This window comes from Paramormyrops kingsleyae, chromosome 15 (genome assembly GCF_048594095.1).
Source record: "Paramormyrops kingsleyae isolate MSU_618 chromosome 15, PKINGS_0.4, whole genome shotgun sequence".
Classification (NCBI taxonomy): Eukaryota; Metazoa; Chordata; class Actinopteri; order Osteoglossiformes; family Mormyridae; genus Paramormyrops; species Paramormyrops kingsleyae.
Window position 1 is genome coordinate 5823588 of NC_132811.1, and position 15199 is coordinate 5838786.

General features: G+C 45.3%; 2 protein-coding genes across 5 annotated transcripts in view; both read left to right on the forward strand.

The window, feature by feature from the left end:
• tcf3b (transcription factor 3b) overlaps positions 1 to 11405 on the forward strand; it is a 30322-nt gene extending 18917 nt beyond the window's left edge. For all 3 annotated transcript variants that reach the window (XM_072699561.1, XM_072699563.1, XM_072699562.1), the window contains 12 exons: positions 1989 to 2088; positions 2611 to 2747; positions 2927 to 3047; positions 3274 to 3332; positions 3436 to 3514; positions 4040 to 4113; positions 4229 to 4411; positions 4861 to 4969; positions 5060 to 5207; positions 6504 to 6739; positions 7234 to 7386; positions 7790 to 11405. In XM_072699561.1, the coding sequence (XP_072555662.1) occupies positions 1989 to 2088; positions 2611 to 2747; positions 2927 to 3047; positions 3274 to 3332; positions 3436 to 3514; positions 4040 to 4113; positions 4229 to 4411; positions 4861 to 4969; positions 5060 to 5207; positions 6504 to 6739; positions 7234 to 7379 (1392 nt within the window). In that variant the 3' untranslated portion in view covers positions 7380 to 7386; positions 7790 to 11405. The remainder of the gene's footprint in view (positions 1 to 1988; positions 2089 to 2610; positions 2748 to 2926; positions 3048 to 3273; positions 3333 to 3435; positions 3515 to 4039; positions 4114 to 4228; positions 4412 to 4860; positions 4970 to 5059; positions 5208 to 6503; positions 6740 to 7233; positions 7387 to 7789) is intronic.
• A 1954-nt stretch (positions 11406 to 13359) lies between these two features.
• uqcr11 (ubiquinol-cytochrome c reductase, complex III subunit XI) lies at positions 13360 to 14989 on the forward strand. 2 transcript variants are annotated; one of them, XR_002842010.2, is made up of 3 exons: positions 13360 to 13378; positions 13810 to 13937; positions 14373 to 14512. XR_002842010.2 is itself a non-coding variant. In XM_023843913.1 (3 exons), exons 1-2 carry the CDS (start codon positions 13888 to 13890, stop codon positions 14491 to 14493), a joined length of 171 nt encoding a protein of 56 aa, XP_023699681.1. In that variant the 5' UTR covers positions 13810 to 13887; the 3' UTR covers positions 14494 to 14515; positions 14824 to 14989. The 2 variants fall into 2 exon arrangements, 1 of the variants encoding a protein (XP_023699681.1); XM_023843913.1 differs by lacking the exon at positions 13360 to 13378 and adding an exon at positions 14824 to 14989 and having other exon boundaries at positions 14373 to 14515.
• Positions 14990 to 15199: the final 210 nt, after the last annotated feature.

Here is a 15199-nt window from a genome sequence, read left to right on the forward strand (position 1 = left end):
TGCGTCTCCTGCTTTATGCGAATCTGACATCTTCACGTTGATATTCACGCAACGTTAAATTAGGGTAATTTTTTAACGTTTGTCGATGGAGAGCCCATCAGCCAGCCGCTGTTTAATATTGTACAGTGAGTGCATTTCCATGTAGGTTTGGTGCAGATGAACTCGCAAGCTAACTCCCCCCCCCCCCCCCCGCACATTAGTGCCTGTGAGTGTGACCCAGTTGTGACGATGATGCTCGGAGGCGACGGAGGCCGCCGTCTGAGCCCAGATTACGGCTTGCTGTCTTCCCTTCCCCTGTGTGCCGAGCTTCCTCCTGTGCCCTGTCCACGCCCTGGACAGGCAGGCCGTGTGGGTGCAGATTCCCTCGCCAGCTTCAGGACGTCTTTACCCTTATTAAAAGTTACCGTCTGCACCATTCAGTTGGCCTTTACTGTTGACATTTAAGCAGGTTTTAAATTTTTTATACATATTTTTTCCTTACTTCCTCCCTCCAAATCTGTCAGGTCTTCATTGAATCAGTGAACTGTGCCGCACTGTGGTTCATTTGTAACACTTTCCCATTATCCAGTGCATACTGGTTTATTCTCTCTCTCTCTCTCTCTCTCTCTCTCTCTCTCTCTCTCTCTACCCCCGGTACATTTGTTCGTTCCTCTGCTAAATTCTCCTTTCCCCAAATATGGACTCATTCCCCTAATTCACCTCTTAATTCTTTTTAAAAGAGTCAAAGCCCCTAAATCCTCCTGTCTGAGCGTCCGCCTGCTTTGAGCCCAAAGCTGCCCCCCTCCCAGTGTATCCTTGCTTTTTTTTTTGTGCCCCTTCCTCTTGGATTATTTTGGGTTTTACAGTTTTGTAAGTTTCCTTTTTATATTCTCTGTCTCTCCCCGCTCCACCCCCACGCCCACCACATTCATATTTGGTCAACGCCTTTTTTCACTGCATTTTTTTTTTTTTCTCCCGGCTCTGTCACAACCCCCTCCCGGGCCGAGCCAACCCCCCTCCACCAAACTCCCCCCACCCCCCTCTCCTCAGCCCAGCTGCCTGTGGAGTTGGACAGGCTCCAGGAACGGGCAGATGGCTCCGTAATTAGAAGTGCATCTCTCCGTTCCCTTTCCACTTCTCCCTGTTAAATCAAATTACAGAAAAAGTCAGCTAGCTGGATTTGCATTCTCTGCTGCCTATGCTTTTATTTCTTCCTTGCAAAAAAAATGTATATATATAAAAATATATATGTGTGTGTATGTATGAATGGGCATGTGATGGGCATCAGGGAAGGGGGTGTTTTTGCACATTTGCCTTTGGGGCGGCTTTGCAGTGCTGGCTGCCCACAGCGGGCACCTCCAAGGACACATGCTGCTCCTCTGACTGTAGTCGCCACTATTCCATTTTTAGTTGTGTGCCGATATTCGATTTATTTATTTTATTTTATTTTTAAAAAAAGGTTTTCAGGCACATAATAGGCACCTGAGACATGAGAATTACCCCAGGTGCCCCCTCAATCTGGGGGTGGCAGCTTCCAGAGCCCCTCTGGATGGGCTCGTGCTTGGGGACGTGACGGTTGGGGAACTGGGCAGCCTGCTCGGGCCTTTCGGGTTGGGGGGGCGTGGTAGCTGGGGGTCCGGGCGGCTGCGGTGGGCTGCGCTGCTATTTTGGCCAGCTCCAGGACCGGAGGAAGTGTCCGCTGCCTGCCGTCCCCGATGACGCCGCTCCCTGTGTGACACAGCTGTTGGTCGCCAGGCCCGTGCGGACCCTGCCAGCCCCCCGCCCCCTCCCCGTGGCTGCTAGCCGTGCCGCATGACAAACCCCCCCCCCCCAAACGGAAACGTGTGTGAAACGAACGGCGTTGTTAGTGTGCCGCTAGACGGGCTCTGCTTACCTGCCGACGCCCCGCCCGCCGGAGGAGCCTTTGCGGTGGCAGTGGGTAGCAGCTCCAGAAAACACCCCCCCAGACTGAAGCATGATGGTACGTTCCTGCTGCTTGTCTTTTGCAGGTATATGCCTCGACGTCTGGGGACGAATACAACAGGGACAATACGGGGTACCCTGCCCCCAAGCCGGGGACCGTCTATCCAAGCTCCTTCTACATACCAGGTCAGGAGCCTCGGGCTCTGCTGGGGGCAGCTCTGCTTTCACATACAGGATTGTGTGTTTGTGAACAGTGCCTCTTCCCTTGACACCATTTTCATCAGTGTGCATTTCACTCATTTAGTCAATACTTTGCGTTACTTTGTACTGTTTACAGAAATAGGAGACCCACACAGGCCGATCATTGAGCTGAATGCTCAACCGACGGGCGTTCTGTTACGGCCCAAGTCCTTTATGCCCTGTGATCGTGTTGAGTTTACATTGTGTTTAAGTCTGAAGTTGTTTGGATCTTTTATTGATGGTTACAGAAGCAGGAGGCAGCGCCGACCCCAAAGAATGTCCCTGTCTCATTCCCACGTTCCTCTCAGCTGCTTTAAATTTCAGAAACTTGTTGACAGTGGTTGACGGATTATGGCCGCGTGTGCGTCCTGGGGTGGGGGTGGGGGGGGCGCTCTTTTACTGTGGCGTCTCGTCCAGCACGGGGCTCCGGTGACTTCTGTTCATCTCCCTCTCTGCCTGTGTTTACAGAGGGTCTGCAGCCCTCCTCAGATCCCTGGGGCTCTTCTGGTCCACCTGGCCAGCTGGGGTACTCCCCGATGCTGGGGAACTCGCCTCACATCGCCCAGCCAGGGTCCTTCACTGCCATTAACCCCCAAGACCGCATGGTGAGCCCTCGCATCACTCCCAGCCCTTCCTGCTTTATTCGCTTGCTTTTCCGTCTCCCCACCGGTCACCGGAGACCCCCGCTTGTCTCTTTTGGATCATGCTCTGGAGTGCGCGTCTTGATCGGGCCCATGTCTGCCCCCTACCCTGCCCTGATCCCCGCCTCTTACCCCACCTCCAGAGTTACCCTCTCCATGGCAGCGAAGTGAACAGCAGCTTGCCCTCAGGCTTCCATTCCAACCCGGGGGGGTACGGTGTGTCCAATCACACCCCCCCCATCAATGGCGCAGACAGCATAATGGGTATGACGCTCGGACTCCTTACCGCTTAATGCGGTTACTGCTCTCTGATCTAATTGCCCCCATTATATGCACCTGTTTCTGGAAAGTTCTCCTCAATGGCAGGGGCTGCACGGTGCATGTCTTGCCTTGCAGACCCCGTGTGGTTTTTGTTCTCTTTTTGGGAGTCGTGCGTGTGTCACTGCGGTATGTTAGCGCTCTGACATGTTTTGCGGCTTTTCCTTCGCAGCCAGCAGAGGCACGACGACGGGGAGCTCCGGGGACGAGATCGGCAAGGCTTTGGCTTCGGTCGGTACCCCCCCCCCCCCACCACCGACGCTGCCCCAAGGGGCTTCAGCCTGTCGTCTCTGTGGAGCCTCTTGGTTTACCTGCATTTTTTTTAAAATTGCAGATCTACCCCTCCGACCACAACAGCAACAACTTCTCCTCCACCCCGTCCACTCCAGTGGGTTCCCCTCAGGCTGTTGCAGGTACGGCATGCACACTGAAGTTGTACCACGGGATGGGGGGGGGGGGGGGGTGGTTGGAGCTACGTTTTTAGCCAGGGCCTCATGCTTGTCAGATTTTCGAGACATGCAGAAACGAGGAACATAGTGCAAGACCGCAGATGTTCCTTAACTGTGGTCAATGGCTGTCGAAGTCTCAAAATGGCTTAACAGCGCCATCTGCTGTGTACCGAGGGAATAGCAAATTACCAGTTATGCTGCATCTTATGGATGCGATCTACAGAAAGCTGACACTTGATCCCCAGAAATCCAGATTTATATATGGATTTGGTAAGAATCTAGATTTAATTTACCGAGGATTGTTAACTAAGGCATGTAAAATGTAGTTGTTACTGTCTATTTTTTGAGATGCCTAAGTATTTAAGTGTTCAAAAGTATATTTTCTTCTGACTCATTGGTGCAGTTTTTGTAATTGGAGCAGAGATCCTAAGAAGACCTTTCGAGTCCTGAATTCAGGTTCGTTTGTTCATCTCTTTGTCCACTCCTCAGCGGCTGGATCTCAGTGGCCCCGGACCCCTGCGCAGACCCTCTCGCCCAGCTACGAGGGCGGCCTGCACACGCTGGTAAGTGGGGGCGGGCGTTGGCGTGGGGGGGCTGCTCTGTGCTCTCTGACGGACACGCCCATGCAGCGCGTCTCTGATTGGCTCTGACCTTCCTATGCCCACCCCTCTGCTGCAGAACAAGATGGAGGACCGGCTAGAGGAAGCCATCCACGTGCTGCGCAGCCACGCTGTGGGCCAGCACTCGGACATGCACAGCATGCTTAGTGCCGTGTCCTCCGTGCACAACGGGGGCCTCGGGGGGCTGACGCCGGCCTTCTCCAGTGCCGGCCTGGCCCTGAGCAGCCGGCACCCCGCCATGGTGAGACTGAGTGCCCGCGGGCCAGTGACTGGCGCTCGGCTGGGCGCCGATCTCTCAGCTGCCGGCTGCTCCTCCACTTCAGGGCTTTTTGTTCTGTAATCTCCTGCGGAAAGACAATAAGAAATTGATTTTGTTGTATTGGATTAGATAAATTCTTGCGCATACTGGTCCCAGGATAGGCGAGCATACGCTTAGTGCACAGCAGATGTTGCATGGATGGTCCACAGTGCAGAGAAAAGGCTAAAGTCTACAAGAAAATGTATGTTTATTGTATAAAAGTTATCAAATGCCTTGGAATAAGATGGGGGAATATAAATCCTAAAAATGAGTGTTTATAATAATAATAATAATATAGATACGACCCACAGATGGATGATATGACAATTTGCTATAAGCAGAGTTATACGCCATGATTCTCAGAGGTGGCTAAAGGTGCCCGTGCCCCTTAGGGTGCCCACCACGAGGATTCGGCAGGCCTCCCCCACAGCGGCAGTCTCCTGCAGAGTCACCATGCCTCAGTCCCCACGCAGCCTGGAGGACAACCTGAAGGCTTTGCCAGTAAGCGTCCGGGCGGGCCGACTGCCCCCCTCCTTTAGGGCTCCGACGGCTCTGTGCCGCGACAGATGTTAACACGGCCTGCCTCCGCAGGCCTGCCCGGGGCCATCGCTTGCTCCTCGAACTCCAGCAGCAACTCCGACATCAAGAGGGAGGACAAGGAGGGCGACGAGAATGCATCCATCGGAGACAAGTCTGATGATGAGAAGAAGGACTCCAAGGTCTCGCACTCGAGAACAAGGTGTCCGCTCCGGCCCGCTCTGCTCGGTACCCTCCTGCATGGGGGGCTGCTCACTCGCGCACTCAGATTATATATCTGCATTTTTGTGGGGACTCTCCATTCATTTCTATGGGCATAACTCTAATCCCAATTATGAGAACTTTATCCTTGAACCGTAAGTATTCTAAACAAGATGGAAGACTTATCGTTTTTTGGCAGCAGTCACAGGTTTTTATAAATGAGTTTCCCCCTGTGGGGACCAAAATAACAGCTTTTTGTCACATTGTGGGGACATTTAAAAAATATTGTGGGGACCAATATATCAGTAATGCATACACATACAGACACACACACATTTGTATTTTGTATCTTTGTGGGGACTCTCCATTAATTTCTAAGGGGAAAACCTCTAATCTCAACAATGATAACCCTAACCCCTACCCTTAAGCTTAGGTATAAGTAACCAAGCAAAATACATGACTTTCGGTATTTTTATTTTTTTTATTTTTATAAAATTGAGTTTCCCCTCCCAAAACAATGGTCCCCACAAGGTCAAAATAACAGGTTTTTGTCAAGTTGTTTGGACATTTTAGTTCCCACAATGTAATATTTACGACACACACACACAAAACAGAGTCCCGCTGTTCTCTTATGGTTCTGTATTCCCTGGCATATTTTCACACTGTGTTGCTGTCTGCTGTTTTCTTTGTGCGGCACAGGAAGTCCTGACTGTGTTGTATTTTACATGACATGCAGGGTTAAGTTGCACCTCAGTCGCTTCTCTTAACTTATTTAGACTGGACCAACATTTAAGACGCCACCTGTAAAAGAGCTCTAAGTGTGTTTTGTGTGCATGGAGGCGTCGACTGCATCATTAAGTTGCGTGGTTGTAAGTTGTGTCCCAACAATTGAAATCCGGAGAAGGAGACTCTGAGCACAGATGTTGCATTTGAGTTCTTCTGGATTGACACTAACGTAGCTGGTGTTGGGTTCTGAGCAGCGGTATGGTGTGGCATTGCGATATGAGCAGGCGCTCGTTCCCTCAGGTGACACTCAGGAGAAATGGGGGCTGTTTCGCAGCCGTGTTCATCGTATTAAGACACGGCAGGAAGAGGTGCCTTGACTGTGTGGAGCTGCTGGCTCCACGACGTTGCAGCCTGATGAGCTTTTGCTGCTGTTTCCATTTGGCCGTTTGGTCGTTCGCTGTAGCTTATTGGGGCCACATTATCGTCGACGGTCCGGTCTGAGTGTCAGGGCACGTGCTTTGGTGTCCAGCTGCAAGGTGCCTCTCCAATATTCGTTGCTGCTGCCTTTCAGTCAAGACGAGGATGATGATGAAGACCTCCCGGCCGAGGTGAAGATCGAGCGGGAGAAGGAGCGGCGGGTGGCCAACAATGCGCGCGAGCGGCTGCGGGTGCGAGACATCAACGAGGCCTTCAAGGAGCTGGGCCGAATGTGCCAGCTGCACCTGAGCAACGACAAACCTCAGACCAAACTGCTCATCCTGCACCAGGCCGTCAATGTCATCCTCAACCTGGAGCAGCAAGTGCGAGGTCAGACCCCCGGCCGGCCGTCGCCCACGTCCCTGTGCCGTTTCGCTCTGGAGCGGCTCCTGTACCTGGCCGGTGCCGCTCTGGAGCGGCTCCTGTACCTGGCCGGTGCCGCTCTGGAGCGGCTCCTGTACCTGGCCGGTGCCGCTCTGGAGCGGCTCCTGTACCTGGCCGGTGCCGCTAATTATTCCGGACTTCTGACTTTGAACAAAAATCTGATGCAGACCTTTGACCAAAAAGTTACACGACCCCTGACCCAATGTATGCATCAGGAAAATTTAGCATTACTGTCTGTCTCATCACCCATCTTATCTTTAGTTATTCAGCTCACTGGTTTTGCCCAATGGAGCTGCTTCTAAAAAAACTGGTCTCTCTCTGAAGTTGCTTGAGGGATGTGGTACATTTTGTTTTGAAGGTCTTAGCAGAGTATGTCCTCCTTGATGCTGTGTCCCGTACACTGCAGTGCAGCAACTGATGTTTGCATTCTTCTGTCAAAGAACGCAACTTGAACCCCAAGGCCGCCTGTCTGAAGCGGAGGGAGGAGGAGAAGGTTTCTGGGGTGGTGGGCGATTCCCAGATGTCGCTCTCGGGGGGGCACCCTGGCCTGGGAGGCGATGGGCACAACCCCGTCAGCCATATGTAACACGCAGGTAGGCAAAGGCAGGAAGACACCAAACAGTAGGTTAGGATTCATGCAACTGAGTCCAAAGAAAGACATGTTGTTGTTTTTAAGACTGTCTATTATTTACAGCACATATTAATAATAATAACATAACATTTTGGCAGAAAATAGTGTCCCATTTTACAGAGAGCCTCTGCCCACCCCTGGGCCATGGAACATAAAAAAACAAAATAGAAACTATTAACCTAAATAAGGGAAAACTAATGAATGAATAATTATATTATATATTAGAACTAATAAATTGTATTCAAGTTACAGAATCAGTCTGGTTATTTAGGCCCTGTTATTCTAACCTTTGGTTTGGTGTTAATGTACAACTGTCTTAACGGTCTGGAAATATGTGTAATGGTGAATTTTTTTTCATCCTACAGATCCTGTGGAATTTCCTGGGTTCTTGGAAGATGTGGCCTTATATGAATCTTCCATCATTCTTCTTAGTGTGTGCATATATTGATGTCTGTGTACAAACAAGTGAATAGCAATGCACATACAAACCTATACACACATCCATACTGCCAAAACTGACATAGTGAACTGACGGATCAGAGCTACCAGCGCAAATGTGAATTGTTGTGGGTTTTTTATTTTATTTTATATATATATATATATATATATATATATATATATATATATATATATATATATATAAAAAAAAAATCAACATTGGGTATCAATCTTAACGTTATGGATCATGGATTAGTGCTGTCCTGCAGCACGTGGACATTTCACACTGCCCAGAAAGTTACTCGGAGGAGAGGACATCATCAAAATGAGTCACGGAGATCTGTGCCTAGTCGCATGTTTTGTGAGACATTTGAACACAATTACATCTTTGGAACAAAGTTTTTCTTCTTTTTTCTTTTTTCTTTTTTTTCTTTTTTTGGGAATTGCTTCTACGAGCAATTGCAGTTATTTTATTTTCCTGTGTAGTTTTGTCATTAATAACAGTAGTCTTATATACGTAGAGAAAGAACCCCCAGCCATATTTATATTGAAGAAACGATCCGGACTTCTCGGCCTTGACTTCCGCATAAGATGGGGCCTGGAGCGGGACATGCGGATTTGCTCATTGGACTTTCTGCATGGGGGGGGATGGGGGAGGGGGGTTGGCTCTTCCAGTCCAGTGTTAAATGGCAAGGCATGGGGACCCTGCAGTATTGTGCTCCACAAAGTCTCTCTAGTGGCATATCTGTGTTAAAGAAAAGTACTATTTTAAGACAAATATTATATCGTGGGTTGCCCCCTTTCACTGTTCTTTTCAAGCCAGGTGTGGAGGCTTCAGTTGACACGTGATCCTCATCTTCTCCCTCTCTTGCGGCGTGTCTGTACTGCAGCGAGCCCGGCTCTGTCAATGCACGTGCGCGGTACTCCTCTACGCCGGTCCGTGTCCGGCTCCCGAGTAAACAAAAGGGATTTCAGGAAGTTTAAAGTGACATGCTCTTTCCCTCCGTCCGGCATTTGACATTCCCTTTCTGCTTGCCCCTCTGGAAAAAATCGTGGCTTCCCGGGACCGTCGGCAGACCGGTTCCGCTGGAATCGGGGACGCAGCCCTTCCCGGAGTTACCGCCGCCTTCCTGGCTTCTTCCCGCCACGCTCTTCTGTTGGCACCGGCTTTCCGGAGCAAGCGTGGTGTGAAGCTACATGATCTGTGTCCCAGTTCGTGCATAGGTAAAGGTCAGGATGTTATTTTATGTCAGATGAGCAAATTTAAATATATAAATATATATATTATATTTTTATCAAGCTATACATTTTAGGTGTTTAAAGAATTATAGCTGGGACTTTGTTTTTTTTTTTGTAGAAGGGAATAGAGATGCGATCCTTGCTTTTTAAATCTCATAGGAGTCACCATTCTGTTTAAATGTCCTCTTTGCTTCACAGTTCAATTCAGAAGGTGATTTTTTTTATTTTTTATTTTTCCCCTTAAGATCAACAGTAAAACGCAAACTAAAATTGTGAGGAACTTGCTCTCTATAGTACTCTGGATGAATTGGAGTAAAATTTGTCTTCTGATGTAATTCCACTTAAGCTGACATTAAGTGGAGCAGTCATTTTTAAGGTAACTATATATAGTTCACTCTGTCTATACTGAACAAATTCAGAGATGTCAGTGTGTCAAAAGCACAGATTGCTTTTGAAAATGGGATGGCTTCTTGTCACGTTTGTGGTCTGTTCGAAGGCAAATGCTAATTACCAGCTATAGAGAGCAGGTGTATCCTTAGAATTTCACGTTTTGGTTGAAGAACTTCATGAAATGGGGAGAAGATAATTTACCTTGTGGCATTACTTTCTGAAAATGGTGAGAACAAAGGGTTTGTTTTTTTCCTCCAGGTCGTGTAACTTGTATAGTTATAAGTGGACTTCCAATTTAGTCATTAGTGTGATGCTATTTGTTAACAAATGGATTCTTGGCCATTACGTTTGTGTGGTTGCGGGAAGGTCCACCCATCTTTCTTGAGGATTCTAGGGATGTTTGTGGTGTCAAATTGAAATGTAATGTCATTTCTGTTTTTGAGATATTAATTTCCTTTAAGGAAGGTTAGACACCATGTAATAACCCTATACCCATTTTAAGGGTATATGCTTCTAAAGAATACTATTTTAGAGCATCAGGCTTTGAGACTGGAGAACCTCCCTCATTCATAGTGGTTTGGAATGTATAGTTCAGATGCTGATGCTGACTGGTTCTGGATTTTCAACTAAACGGACATCAAGTTTATTCCTAAAAAAACAAATCTGTTTTCCACACATGAATAATAGGTTTTAGGCTCCAAATGTGGCTGCAGTATCCTGAAATTTGTTGGGAAATGTGTAAATGAAACAGTGGGGCTGTTGCATGTCAGTTACAAAAAAAAAAAAAAGGTTTCAATACATCCATATTCATGCCTGTTCGAATACGACTGAATTCTCAGGCAATTACCAGTTCAAACAAAAAATGTATGTGCATTGTTAGTCTGGAATGGGGAAGTTCTTTTGAGTGATTTTCTTTCAAGTTCACATCTAAAAAATGTCAGTGGCCTTTTCATTCTAAAGACTTCAGATGTCATGATGGGAGGGTGATGCCTTTTCAGTGCCTGAATATGTTTTCAGATCAATCTGTTTGTTTTTAAAGAATAATGTGTCCTGTATTTCATGATGTACGGTACATCCTATTTTATGTGACTTAAAAAGAAGTTAAAAATATACAAGAAGGAAATGGAACATTAAGACAAAAGAGCAAAACCTGTTTTTTTTTTGGTAGATGTTTTTAAACTGGATTTGATCGTTTCTCCAAGCTACTGTTTAGATAATGCTGTGGAGTATATTTGTTGTCCTTCTTTTTCGTTCTTCCTTCCTCCTCCCTTCCTTACTGTGTGCAGCGGCCGCATGACTGACAGCCAGTCAGTGCTGCTCGAGACATGAGTTTGGAGACGCCAGGTTCGCCGTACAGATTGCTGTTCTAACATCGCAGCGTTGAGTGGTGTGGACTCGACAGTGTTCAGCCCCTTCTGGTGGTTTTAGAGAATTTAACAGTGCTCTCCTGAATCCAAGGTTGCCGTTTTTCCCCCCCCCCCCCGGGAAGGCTGAACATTCTCGGTGAATTGGTGAAAGTGCATCTCATGTAGAATGTTTTGCTGGTGGTGAAATTGTCTGATGCTAATAACAAAAGGATACTCTGTCCTTCCAATCACATCGTGGATGCGCACTGCTACGGAACCCGGCGTCTCATGTTTGCATTGAGGACACAAGTTTTGTGTTCTTAGAGTGCCTCCTGTCCTTGTCTTCTGTTCTGTCTCATACATATATACATTATATATATATATATATATATATATATATATAAAATATACATATATATGATGTATATGTAGCTACTGAGAACTGTCCTGTATATAACAGTAATGTAGCAATAAATGTGCCATTTTTAATAACAGAATTATACTTTTTCAGTCTGTCTTTTGAAACTTGTATAATTAAAAAAATAAAAATAAGGGTTTGATCATTTTTTATTATTGATGATTTTTTTAATATCTAGCAAACCCGTGATCTATTGGAAAAAATTCAAGTCTTAAAATTTCTACATCATGACAGTCATTCACAGTGGCCTTTCAGTGCTGTGTTTATGCTGCTGTTTGGAGTGAATTATGGCATACAACGGTAAGCAGTTATTGATCTATATATAATTTTAGGCTGCTCCAAATTCGTTATAGCTCCAGATAACTTTTATGTGGATGGTTTGAGGCAAATAAAATATTCCGAACTGCAATAATCAAAGCTATTTCTGGAATTCTCACCATAAACCAAATGCCATGTTTATTCTAAGCAAATGCTATAGAGCGGGAAAAGTGTGGATAGGCCTGAGTAATTTACACTTCTGTTTGCATTACTTAAGCCTTTTCTAAACAGATATTTGTTATTGAATTGGGGTTTAGTACAAAATTAAATGTCACTTTGATAAAACGGCATATTTAGGCTACAAGGTCCACAGACATTTGTGTTAATTTACTTGGCAGATCCTTTTGTTCAACAGTGTGTAAGTGAGCAAAGCATGGGGTCAGAGTCAGACCCAGTGACGCTGTGATTGCCTACACAGACTTGGCGGTGTGACGCCACACGCCTTCAGCTTTCTGCTCAGAATGTACTTGCTAGAACAACATTTCAATGGTTGACAAACCTGGGAGCAAGGGTTGTAGAATATACCATACTGCAGGTTTCTCCAATTGCGGTCCTGGGAAGCCGATTTGCAACACTGATTACAGATTTCCCTGCTAAGACACACCTACTGTACTGGGTGCTTGGCTGATTAGGATGTTTGACCAGGGAAATCTGCAAACTGTGCTGGATTCCAACCCTCCAAGACTGGACAAGGGGAACGTTTCCATGCTGTATAGCTGAACACACGAATATACCAGCTGATGCTAAAATAGTGGTTTCACAGATGAATCTATAGGCATATATATATTTTTTTAAACTTAATCTTAGGATTGCTTTTTCAGAATGGTTCTTCAACTGATTTTTATTCTTTTTTTTGTATGTTTCATTCCATCTGGTTTCCAAGTCCTAACACTTAGAGAGCCCAGCATGCTGCAGTGCTGAATGTCGTTATTTGTTGAAACTGCCTAATCTGAAAATCTGTATCTCAATCTGCAACAGAATCTTTAAAATAAAATTTCAGTTTCCCGGCAGATTAAAGAGAGAGTACTTAAGTTAGGACATACTTTCCCCATTTTTCATAGTTTTAAATGCAAGGTTAACCAAAAAATGTAGCATGCTGTTAGGGTCACTGATAACCTGCATGAAGGGAATTTGAGAAATCAACATTTAGCTGTAAGATTGCTGTAAGAATGTGAACTGTATATGTGAGGCTAGTTAATGATTCAACTGAAATTGTTAAATGCATGTTTATATACATGCCTATGTTGGAAGACTATTATAAGTCACATGAAACTGCCTGAGGCAAATCTCAAGAAGCACAAGGCTGGAGCCACCTTGGATAGAATAAGACTTTAGAAATTTATCAATTAATGCAATTTGGTGCTTATAAACTTAACTTTTATGGTGGAATGCAAATATACACACATCATTCCTTAGTCAAAGTCCATGCTGCACACTTGGCTGTTTGACCCCTGTATACATTCCTGCCCCCCACTGGAAATTCAGTGGCATGTCTGCTTCCTTAGTAACTCATCAAAATGACAATGAACAAGTGCACTCAGTGCTCCCTGTTAACGAGTGAATGTGGAGAATATTCACTGAATCGTGTTATTCCCATGACTTCGTGTAGAAGTTTCATGTTGTGCATGCGCACGCATTTACATGTATGTAACAGTTTTATTACCTTGAAAATAGTCTGTAGGGTTTGAAATCTACCGCAACGCTTTTGAGGTAACTAATTTTAGGTTTCTGATGGAATAAAATAGATTGCCGTAAGATTTCTTTCGTCTGCGTGAGTCAGAAAGCGCGAGTGTCGCACCAGATGCGTGAGTTAGCAACCCTGTTGCCTAGTGCTAAAAGACGTTATTAGGACTTCTTTTGGTGTTTTATGTGTATTTTAAAAGAATCCTAACACCATACTCTAATTCGCAACGTCCTTCTAAATTAGCCGGTATATTTAGTAAGTATCTTCCACTGCTGTTCTAGTATTGAATACCTATTCGCCAAAAAGTACTGGGTTTAGACGGAATTCTTAAATGCAAAAAATTAAGGCAGAATTTGTGTTTAAATCAAACAAAATTAAGCATTAGGTGTTAAACCATACATGCATCACAACTGTGAAAGAAATGAATACCAAACTACTATATAGATAAATTCCGGTTATTCTCGACGGTTTAAAAAAGTGAAGTGCCCGGCGGCGTTGCAGTCGTTATCCCGCATGCGCAGTGGAAAGGCCACATTTCTAATTTTTGTGCAGGCGCTCAAGACGACTACAGGGGTCCTAGCATAGTCATCAGACCCTGTACTGTGCTACAGAAGAAGGTCAAATTTGATCATGCTTACTAAAGCGGTTGGACCCAAATATATTTCCATCTTCAAAGCGTGGTAAGTTTGGGACAATTGCGTTCGGTGACTGTGAACCGATATTAATACGGACTGTGACTTTTTTTCTCGTTACTGTGAAGCGAATGGCCCACCTTCCTAGTGTTCTTTGACTCTGACGCTGCTCCCACTAGTGGATAAAATACCACAGAAGACATTGAATTATTTAGCATATAGAGGGGGATACTTAAGGACATCAGTATAGTAATCATAGGTGCATGTTTAATTTCTGTAGGTTGATGCAAGTAGATAGTAAGATTCAGTCCAAGGTTAACCCGGTAGTTAATTGTTTCTAAAGCGTTATGTGAGCAACCAGATTAAATACAACGTGTTATTAAATAGACATGATATCTATTGTGATACTCACAAGGGAATGCACAATGTAATTTTCATATTTACTTTGTTAAATTAATTTATCGTGTGCATTTTCATTGACAGGGTTCCCACAATGGTCGGCTGGGGCACCGTAGGTGCGGTGGGTCTAGTCCATTTCACAGACTGGAGAGTAATTCTGGATTATGTGCCCTACATAAATGGAAAATTTAAGAACGACGAATAGATGCATAGCCGTGGGATGGACGGTGAGTTGGTATTTGAAAGCTTCGTCGCCCCCGCAGCCTTTCATATTCGCTGCAGATCACATGAGGAGCGCATTCAGGGCTTCCTTAGAAAAGTTTACACTACAGTTCAATGGGTCTAAGCACTTCTGTTAAACGAAATAAATTACTTAGAGATACTGAACTATTTCTGTGTAGCGATGTACTGTAATATTTATAAGGAGTAGATGGAATTATTTTTACTCTTTAAGAAAGGAACTGCAGAAGCATCAGGTACCTACATTGCTTTTTTTAAATTGTCTTGCAGACATACTGACTGTTTATTTGTACAGGGCTGGAGTGTGCCGATGGTTTGGGGGTGGCCCTCTTCGTCTGCACTGAGCTTGGAGGTTCCCTGGCACAACCACGTGGGCTGTTGGCAGTGGGCACCGTCCATAATCCGCTACTTTTATGTTCATTTTTTGTAATTTATGTGAATAAACTTTACTTTCAAAGCTATTTCTGTATGTGTCCGATTCCGTTCACTTTCTAAAAAATAATAATGATAACCAAAGTTCTGTAAATGTATTTTAAGCGTTTCTTATTTCAACTATGTGTGATGGGTTCCAAAATAATTACTACTTTAACTTACATCAGTTAAGATTGTTTCTGTTGAAGGGTTTAAATTAGTCTTTTCTATTCAAGCAACTGACTTTTTCAGAACACTGC

Coding starts and splice junctions, on each gene's coding strand:
- uqcr11 (XM_023843913.1), top strand. CDS start 13,888: ATGCTTACTAAAGCGGTTGGACCCAAATATATTTCCATCTTCAAAGCG. Junction 13,938..14,372: donor ATTTCCATCTTCAAAGCGTG/GTAAGTTTGGGA, acceptor TTTCATTGACAG/GGTTCCCACAATGGTCGGCT.